The sequence below is a fragment of the Pistacia vera genome, unplaced genomic scaffold, assembly GCF_008641045.1.
Source record: "Pistacia vera cultivar Batoury unplaced genomic scaffold, PisVer_v2 Contig31, whole genome shotgun sequence".
NCBI lineage: Eukaryota > Viridiplantae > Streptophyta > Magnoliopsida > Sapindales > Anacardiaceae > Pistacia > Pistacia vera.
Window position 1 is genome coordinate 1544671 of NW_022196124.1, and position 10610 is coordinate 1555280.

At 38.1% G+C, this 10610-nt stretch overlaps 1 protein-coding gene across 1 annotated transcript; it reads left to right on the plus strand.

The window, feature by feature from the left end:
* Nucleotides 1–8858: 8858 nt before the first annotated feature.
* On the plus strand, nucleotides 8859–9956 carry LOC116136142 (secreted RxLR effector protein 161-like). The gene is made up of 2 exons (XM_031421845.1): nucleotides 8859–8972; nucleotides 9345–9956. Exons 1-2 carry the CDS (start codon nucleotides 8859–8861, stop codon nucleotides 9954–9956), a joined length of 726 nt encoding a protein of 241 aa, XP_031277705.1.
* The last annotated feature ends 654 nt before the right edge of the window (nucleotides 9957–10610 follow it).

The following is a 10610-nucleotide window of genomic DNA, read 5'->3' on the forward strand; positions in this document are numbered from 1 at the left end:
TATGAGCTGGAGATAACTAAGAAAGAAGAGAGCATAATCGAATGAAGAAAAGTGCCTGAATTTGTTTTGAGTTCAAAATGAGTTTACACTTCAACTAATAAAGCAGATTTTACACTTTACACAACCATGCAGACATAAAATAACTTGATTTAATCTGAATCTACTAATTATACCAACTAAGCAACAACTATGGAACACATCCCATATAATATGGGACACATATCAAGCATTACAAAATAAGTATAACTGCAGTGTTACAAATGGAACCCGGCAGATTGACTTTCAGTTTACCGCCAAAAACATATTTGAAACATCAGTTGAACTGCTAATTTCCAGCCAAGTATCAATCTTCAACACTCCTCTTGATGGTTGGCTGGAAACACAAGTCTGAATCTGAATTCTTCAAACTTGGCTTTGGAGACAGCCTTGGTCATGATGTCAGCCACTTGATGTTCACTCTTGCAATGCATGAGATTTACTTCACCATTTTGCTCAGCTTCTCTCACGACATGGAAATTAATTTTATATGTTTTATTCGTCCATGCTGCACAGGATTCTTGGCCATAGCTACTGCAGATGGTTGTCACACATGATAGCAGTAGCTTGTTCTGTTTCAGCTTCAAGTCATCAAGAATTTTCCTTAACCAAATGGCTTGATTCACAGCTACAGCAGCTGATATGTACTGCTTCAGCTGTGGATTGAGCCACGTTTCCTGTTTCCTAGAAAGCCAGCAGATAGAACCATGATTCAGGAAGAATGCAAAACCTAAAGTGCTCTTCATATCATCTGTTGAACCAGCCCAATCACTGTCTGAATAACCAATCAAACCAAAGTCCTGATCTCTTGAACCATACCCATAGTCAGTGCTTCCTCTTACATAACCTCAATACCCTTTTTGCTGTTTTGAAGTTAGTTCAGTGGATACTATGAATCTGGACAGTAGACTGGTTGCATACATTAAATCTGGCCTAGTTGTTGTTAAATACAGCAAACACCTATTAAACTCCTAACCTACTTCATCAACTTTCTCACCATCATATTCTGACAGCTTTAAATTTGGAACTAAAGGTAGATTTACTGGTTTGCAGTTTCTGCAGATTTCTTTAACACCACTTGCATATCTTCTTTGATTCACAAGATCCATCCACATGTTGATCAATCTCCCTTCCAAGGAAATAAGACATTCCACCCAAATCAGTCATTTCAAAACTCTTGCATGGATTTCGAATTCATCCACTTGAGTTTGTTGCTTCCAATAACTAGAAGATCATCTACTATAAGAAAAATCATCAAGTTATTTCACGTTCTAATGTAAAGGGTGTATTCATTTGGACTCCTAACAAAATCCAGATTCAGCAGGTAGTCATTAATCTGCTGTACAGGCCTTTAGAGCCTGTTTTAGGCCATACAAGGCCTTCCTCAACCTATACACCTTCCTCTTTGTCCTTAGATCACATATCCTTTAGGTGTTTGATGTAGATCTCCTCATTCAACCAGCCATTCAAGAAGGTAGATTTTACATCCAATTGGTGAACTTTCCAGGAGAATTGGGCAGCCACTACAAGCAGCAGCCTAATGGTGTCATGTTCGTGCAACAGGCAGCAAATGTCTCTAGGAAATCCACTCCATATTGCTGAGCAAATCCCTTAACTACAAGTCTGGCCTTATGCTTCAGAATTGACCCATCTGGATTCAGTTTTTTCTGAAAATCCACTTCACTTGGATAACTTTTTTGTTTTCTGGTCTATCCACCAGCTTCTAAGTTTGGTTTTTTTCAATCATGGCCAACTCCTTCTTCATGGCACTTCTCCAGGATTCTGATTGTGTAGCCTCTAAATAGCTTGTAGGTTCCATTTGAGCTACGTTGCACCTGTCATACACATCAGCAAGTGTTCTGGTTCCCTTGACAGCAACTTCTTCTTCTGATTCCTTCCTTGAGTCTTCATCAGTTTGTTCAAGTTGAACCTCACTCAGTTGAGGTTGAACATCTGCATCAGCTCTACCCTTTTCCCAGTTCCAGACTCCTCTTTCATCAACCTTAACATCCCTGGACACCACAACCTTTCTTGAGTCAAGAATATAGAGTCTGTAAGCCTTGGATTGGCTGTTGTAGCCAATGAAAATTCCTATCACAGCCTTATCCTCCAGTTTAGTCCTCTTAGCAGGTGGCACTAGGACATAGCAAAGGCTTCCAAAAATTTTCAGTTCATCCACTGTTGGTTTGATTCCAGTCCAAGCTTCAAAAGGTGTTTGGTTTTTTAAGGCTTTGGTGGGAATCCTATTAAGTAGGTAGACACTTGTGTTTGCTGCTTCTGCCCAAAATGGTTTGGGAAGATTTTTCTCAGCCATTAAGCACCTTGCCATTTCCATGATTGTCCTGTTTTTCCTTTCACAAACTCCATTCTGTTGTGGGGTGTATGGGCTACTGTATTCATGCCTTATTCCAGCTTCAGTGCAGATTTTTTCAAACTCTTGAGAGGTGTATTCAGAGCCATTATCACTTCTCAAGATTTTGATTGATTTTTCAGTCAAATTCTCTACTTCAAGTTTGAATTTTCTGAATGTTCCAGCCACCTCACTTTTCTGTTTTAGGAAGTAAATCCACCCCATCCTAGACCAATCATCTATGAACAATACAAAGTATTTGCTCCCATTAAGTGATAAGGTTTGCATAGGTCCACATACATCCGAGTGAACAAGCTGAAGTTTTTCAGAGGCTCTCCAAGCTTGGTTCACTGGGAATGGTTTCCTACTCATTTTGCCTAGTTGACACACTTTGTACACACCTCTTGGCTGCTCAACAATAGGCAGATTCTGGACTAAGTTTTTTGTCTGCATTTCAGTCAAGTTTCTATAGTGTACATGGCCTAATCTTTTGTGCCACATTTCAGTTTCATCCTCTCTAACATTGCATGCTGTGTTTGGAGCAACTTTCCACATTATTGGGAAGCTTTTCCCTACCATTTTCACTCTCAAAATCTCATTACCCTCACTATCTTGAATAATGCAGGATTGATTTTTAAAATGCAGTGCATAGTTCCTTTCCAGCATTTGTCCCACACTCAAAAGACTTTGACTTATATTGGGTGCATAAAGTACATTTGAGATTAGTTTTGTACCTTTTGGAGTTTGGATTGCTACATCTCCTTTGCCTCTTGCTTCCACACATTCTTCATTCCCAACTTTAATCATTGACCAATGAGAGTGATCCATGTTTACAAAGCAGCTCAAATCATGTGTCATGTGATGTGTGCACCCACTGTCAATAAGCCATGTATCATCACAGGTTTGGACCAGGTTGGATGAGGCAACAAACAACTGCTCTGTCTCCTGCACAGGCTGTTGTTCATCAGCTGTTTGAGCTTGCTGTTGGGGCTGCTCTCCCTTGTTTCTGCATACTTTTTCAATATGCCCAAACTATTTGCAAGCCCTACACTATATACCAGGTCTGAACCAGCATTTATACTCTACATGTCCCTTCTTTTTGCAGTGAGAACAAGCTAGAAAATTTCGCATCCCACCAGCTTTGTTCCATTGGTTGTTGGACCTTTCTTTTCCTCTCTTTTCTCCAGCAGGCTTTCTATAATTTCCTTGCATAGGTTTGCCCTTGTAGGTTGCCAGCATTGCTCCTTCATTTGCATCTTCAAGCCTTAGGAGCCTTCTTTGCTCTTGTGCCTGCAGAGCATAGACCAACTCAGTCATTGTGATCTGAGTCAAGTCCTTTGAGTCCTCCAAGGATGAGATCTTAGCTTCAAACCTTTCCGGCAGGCTCACCATCACCTTTTCCACAATCCTACTGTCTGGCATCTGCACTCCAAGTAGTCTGATTTTGTTGACAATGTTCATTAACCTATCAACATATTCTTTAACCTTCTCAGCCTCTTGCATCCTTAAAGTTTCGAACTCCCTTCTCAAATTCAAAACCTGCATGTTCCTTGTAATGTCACTTCCCATGAACTCTTCTCTCAACTTGTCCCATGATTCCTTAGCAGTTTCGCATGCCATAATCCTTGTAAAAACAAGGTCTGTGACTGCTGAGTGGATGTGGGACAGGGCTCTTGGAGCTCTTGATGCTTCCTCTTCATGCATTCGGATTTGATTAAGGGTAGGATTTGGTCCCAACTGAGGGGGTTGTCTCTCTTCCTCTACATACTGCCAGAGTCCTTGGCCCCTCAGGTAAGCCTTCATTTTAACTAACCAAATATGGTATTTTTCACCATTGAACACAGGAGGTAGAAGAGAAGCTGTTGGGGTAGTCATTTGCTCAAGAAGAAACATGTCTGATGCAAGGCAGTTTCCGAGTGGGCTGGATGAGATGTTTGGAGGAGAAAGTGTTTAGTTTTTGTTGGAATCAACTCAGCTCTGATACCATGTTAGTGTTTATGAGCTGGAGATAACTAAGAAAAGAATGAGAGCATAATCCGAATGAAGAAAAGTGCCTGAATTTTCTTGAGTTCAAAATGAGGTTACACTTCAACTAATAAAGCAGATTTTACACTATTACACCAACCATGCAGACATAAAATAACTTGATTTAATCTGAATCTACTGACTTAATACCAACTAAACAACAACTATGGAACACATCCCATATAATCTGGGACACATATCAAGCATTACAAAAATAAGTATAACTTTACAGTGTTACAAATGGACCCCTGGCAGATTGCCTTTCAATTTTACCGCCAAAAACATATTTGAAACATCATTTGAACTGCTGCATTTCCAGCCAAGTATCAACCTTCAACAAAATCCTCAACCACAAGACAAATTTGATGCAATCAGTGGCTATAATTGGCTGAATCGTAGCTCGGTCTCTACACTACAGTCGCCAATTAATCAGTACCACGGATCCAATTCCTCATACTCAAATGGCATTAGTAATGACTGTAATCTAGGGAGCTACGAATTCACTGGTGGGCTTGAAGATGTTGTGAATTCGCAAAGGAATGTCCGTAATCAATATCCTTGCGTGTTAGAAGATTGAGGTTGTTTGTATCTCTTACTGTCTTTCAAGTCAGTAGAGTAGTTGTATTAGTTGAAGTTTTTTGGTTAAAATGTATGGTGATCCTTATTTTAAGGAACTTTTGCTTCTTTATGTATGTTGTGCTTTAATTAAGGAATGGTGCGTTAGTTTTTTATATATTTTGTTAGTCATGTACATTGTATGAACATTAAGTGCTTGAAGATGTCGTGATTCACAAAGGAAAGTCCAGAATCAATATCCTTACGAAGTAGATGACTGACTCAGTCAGACATTGAAGCAATGGTTAAAGAGCTATCTTGAGGACTTTCCTCCAATAGCATTGGAAAATTAAATAGCGAAGGGGGATTATGTATTATGGTTATTGTTAAGATTCAAGTTGGTATATAAGAGGATGCTTGGATAGTTAGAAATTAGTTATAAGGAGCTATAATTAGTTGAAGTCGTTAAAAAGTGGTTAGTTGACAGTTATAAGCTTATTTCTTTGTATATAAACGAAATGTAACAAACTTTCTTTTCATCAATAATAATTCTCTCTTTTTCACGTTACTTGCCCCCAAATTAACATGGTATCAGAGCCACAATTCTAGGGCTTGAGGATTCTAGAAATTCACAAAGAACTTCACTCTATTCATCAATAATTTTTCAAACTATTTATCAGTTTCTTCTACACTGTTCATCTGTTTCATCAGCTTCGTCAGCTTCTTCTCCTCTGGATCTGTCTCATCAGCTTCATCAGCTTCTTCTCCTCTGGATTTCGTTTGTTAGAAATTTCTTCTCTGATCTCGTTTCATCTGATCAAGAAGCTATCATCTTCATTCTTCAAAAATGGCAACTGTTAGTGCAGATGGAGAAATACAGTCTTCTACGAATAATGGAAATGATCAATCAAGTTCATTAATCGATTTCAATCATCAACTTTATCTGCATCCTTTTGATACTCCAAGTACCATTCTTGTTTCTTTTCAATTGATTGGTGTTGATAATTACTCGTTATGGAGTAGATCTATGAGAATTTCATTGTTAGCCAAAAATAAGATTGGTTTTATTGATGGAACTTGTACAAAGGATAGCTTTCTAGTTAGTTTGCACAATCAATGGGATAGATGTAATGCTATAGTTCTCTCTTGGATCATGAATTCAGTTACTAAAGAACTTTTAAGTGGCGTCGTTTATGCGTCTAGTGCACATTTGGTATGGAAAGATTTCAAAGAAAGGTTTGATAAAGTGAATGGATCTAGAGTTTTCCAGTTGCATAGAGAAATTGTCACCTTAGTACAAGGAACTTCGTCCATCTCTACATATTTCTCCAAACTAAGAATGTTATGGGACGAATACTCATCTATTGTCCAGCTTCCTTCATGTGAGTGTTCTATGTCAAAAGTTTACGTAGATCACATGCAGAATCAAAAGTTACTCCAATTCTTGATGGGATTAAATGAAACTTACTTGCATGCTAGAAGCCAAATCCTCATGATGCAACCTCTACCATCTATCAACCAAGCCTACTCCATGCTCGTCACTGAAGAGAGCCAAAGAAATTTAACCAATGTTGTTGCTGTAGAATCATCATCTGAACCGACAGTATTCTATTATTCATCAAACCAACAATCAGTCAAACCTAAAAAGAATTGGAATATAACCTGTGAACATTGTCATGTGAAGGGACACAAAAAGGATAATTGCTATAGAATCACTGGCTATCCTGCTGATTTTAAGTTCACTAGAAGAAAGAATCCTACTCAATCTTTAGCAAATAACGTTACCTCTACTGAATCCTCTGATCACAATAGTTCCACAGCCCCTCAAAACAACACTCAAGCAGCAACTTCTCTAATCTTCTCTAAAGAACAGTATGCAGAAATACTGAAATTGCTCTAGAACGAACCCACATTACCTCCCTATGATGCACATGTCAACATGGTAGGTATTCACTCTTATTTTTCATCCGTTGATCATGGAGTTTGCTAGATATTAGACACAGGTGCTAGTCACCATATGACAGCTTCTTTAGACACTTTGAACAAATTGATGGGGACATCTTCTCCTTCCATAGTTAGGCTACCCAATAGACATCATTCAACCGTAACACATATTGGATCCTGTAACATTGGTCCATATCAAAAACTGACTAATGTCTTATTTGTGCCAGATTTCAAGTTTAATTTGATTTCTATATCAAAGCTCACCAAAGACTTATCTTGTTTTGTCAGTTTCTATCCTGATTTCTACATATTTTAGGGCCTCTCCAATGGCAAAATACTGAGGATTGGTAAAGAATTAGAGGGTCTCTACTTTTTCATGCCTTCTCATGCATCCAAGGCTAACATTTCTACTTTGAATAAAACCTTACCTGTTTCATGCTCAGTTTCTGTAAGCCAGCTTCAGCATAAACGTCTTGGTCATGTGCCATATGCAAAACTGAGATATTTTTTTTGGAATAAGAAATTTTAATTCTGATGATGCTGAATCCCATTATGATGTTTGTCCTCTTGTCAAGCATATAAGAAAGCTTTTTCCTATTAGCACTACAAGAGCTCCTGCATCTTTTCATTGTTGCATATGGATGTATGGGGACCATATCATACTCCTACACATAATCATCACATATTTTTTCTTACGGTGGTTGATGATCATTCTCGAGTTACTTGGGTTTTTCTCATGAAAAATAAGTATAAAGTTATAGTTCATATTAAGAGTTTTCTTACTCTTATCAAGAATCAATCCTCAGCCTCTGTCAAGACCATTCGAACAAATAATGGTTTGGAGTTTCTAAACTCTCAATGCTCGGCATTATTCACTTCACTTGGAATTATTCACCAGAAAACTTATGTATATACTCCCTAGCAGAATAGGGTAGTAGAAAGGAAGCATCGACACTTACTTAATGTTGTTAAAGCCTTGAGATTTTAGGCCTCCATTCCAATTAAATACTGGGGAGAATGCATACTCACAACTTGTTACATCATCAACCGGCTTCCTACTGATGTACTCCAGGGCAGTTCACCTCATCAAATACTTTTTGGTTCTCCTCCTTCTATTGATCACTTCAAGGTATTTGGATGCTTGGCATATGCATCTAATCTGAGCTCCAGAGTTAAATTCGGTTTCAAGTCCATCCCATCAGTTTTTATAGGTTATTCTTCAACCCAAAAGGGATACAAGTTACTCAACTTGCAGGATTTTAGCTTTTTTGTCAACCGTGATGTCAGATTTCTTGAGGACATTTTTCCCTTCCAGTTCCAGCAACATTCTCATGTTCCATTATTCCTCAGTGATCCTTTCAATAGCACATTTTATGATGACACTTTCATTGCTCCTATTAATTATGACACTCCTGATCCACCATCACCAGATTATACCTTCAGTCCAGGTCCTGCTGCTGATACTTCCAATGCTGTTCCTATTGATGCCTCGACACCAACACCATCCTCAGCTCTAGTACCTACTTCTGATGTTCCTTTAAACATCAGAAGTTCTACCAGATCACACAAACATCTAATCTAGTTGCAAGATTGTATCACCCCTTCAGCTCATTATTCCATTTCAGATGTTGTCTCTTATAATCATCTTTCTCCATATTACAGGTGTTTTCTTTCATCCATCTCTCGGATCAAAGAGCCTGTCTCGTTTGCCGAAGCTTCATAGGATCCTAATTGGATTGATGCAATACAAACTGAGATCAATGATTTAGAAGCCAACAAAAATTGGCAGTTTGTTCCTCTCCCAACAGGTAAACAGCCTATAGGCTGCAAATGGGTTTACAAAGTGAAATATAATTCTGATGGTACTTTAGAACGATACAAAGCCAGGCTTGTGGCCAAGGGCTACAACCAATAAGCTGGCATAGATTACACAGAAACATTCTCCCCGATGGCAAAGATGGTCATAGTTAGATCAGTTCTTGCCCTGGCTTCCATTCATGCTTGGCCACTCTTCCAACTTGATGTGTTTAATGCCTTCTTGCAAGGGGATCTCCATGAAGAGGTTTACATGTCTTTACCTCAAGGATTTGGCACTTAGGGGGAAAATCACACAATCTGTAGATTGCTCAAATCCTTGTATGGATTGAAGCAAGCAAGTAGGCAATGGAATCACAAACTTACTGAAGCTTTGATAAAAAATGGCTACTTGCAGAGTAAGTATGATTACTCATTGTTCACCAAAAGAGAAGGAAGCAACATAGTCATTATGCTTGTCTATGTTGATGACATTTTGATAACAGGGAGCTGCACTAAGATGATAGACCAATTGAAGTTTATACTGCAGGATAACTTCAAAATCAAAGACCTTGGTCACCTTAAATACTTTCTTGGAATTGAAGTTGCTAGGTCCTCTGAAGGAATTGTTTTGAACTAGAGAAAATATGCACTGGAATTAATTTCGAAGGCTGGATTGTCTGCTGCAAAACCTGTTGACACTCCTCTAGAACAACATTCAAAACTGAATTCATATGAGTTTGATCAAAGATTTCCACCTGATGAAAAGGATGAACTGCTGACAGATCCTAGCATGTTCAGGAGGATGGTGGGAAGGTTATTATATCTAACCATGACCAGGCCAGATATTTCATTTGCTATCCAGAATTTAAGTCAACACATGCAGACTCCTAAACAATCACATCTAGAAGCAGCATTGAGAGTCATAAGATATATGAAAAAGGAACCAGCTCTTGGGTTGATTATGTCCGCAAAAAGTACAAAAGATTTAACAGCATTTTGTGACTCAGATTGGGCCTCTTGTGCCGTTAGTAGAAAATCGGTATCAGGATACTGCATTAAGATGGGAGATTCTCTTCTGTCTTGGAAATCAAAGAAGCAAAATACTATAGCAAGATCATCTGCAGAAGCAGAATATAGAAGCATGGCTGGAACTGTTGCAGAAATAGTTTGGTTAACTGGTTTACTTAAAGAGCTTGATGATGAAGCCAATATTCCAGTGTTGCTCTACTGTGATAATAAGTCAGCATGACAAATTGCAGTAAACCCTGTGTTTCATGAGAGAACAAAACATATAGAGATAGATTGTCATTTTATAAGAGAGAAGATTCAAAGTGGTTTGATCATCACAAAATACATACCAACTAGAGAACAACTTGCAGATGTGATGACGAAAGGATTAGGAAGATTACAGCATGAGAAGCTTCTGTCCAAGTTATGCTTGAAAAATATTCATAAGATGCCAACTTGAGGGGGAGTGTTAAGATTCAAGTTGGTATATAGGAGGATGCTTGGATAGTTAGAAATTAGTTATAATGAGTTGTAATTAGTTGAAGTCATTAAAAGGTGGTTAGTTGACAGTTATAAGCTTATTTCTTGTATATAAACGAAATGTAACAGACTTTCTTTTCATCAATAATAATTCTCTCTTTTTCACGTTACTTGCCCCCAAATTAACAGTTATGAACACTGTAGACTGCTTTGCTATATTCTAATTATTATGAGTTTTGTAATTGTCGACAATAATGGTCACATACTTTTGGATCTTGTTTCAAACACTTTGAAAAAATTCAGCTTGTCAATTATATTTATATCTAAGTATGGCTTAGTTTTGGAAACTTCAAGTATTGTTTAATGGGAATGTTGTTCATATGTCCAGGTATTAAAATTCCATTGAGGAAATTGT

Bases quoted from the DNA above. Each gene is read 5' to 3' on its own strand.
- LOC116136142 (XM_031421845.1), top strand. From the start codon at position 8,859: ATGGCAAAGATGGTCATAGTTAGATCAGTTCTTGCCCTGGCTTCCATT. The intron at 8,973-9,344 runs GTTTACATGTCT...GTTTTGAACTAG, and splicing joins AAGGGGATCTCCATGAAGAG to AGAAAATATGCACTGGAATT.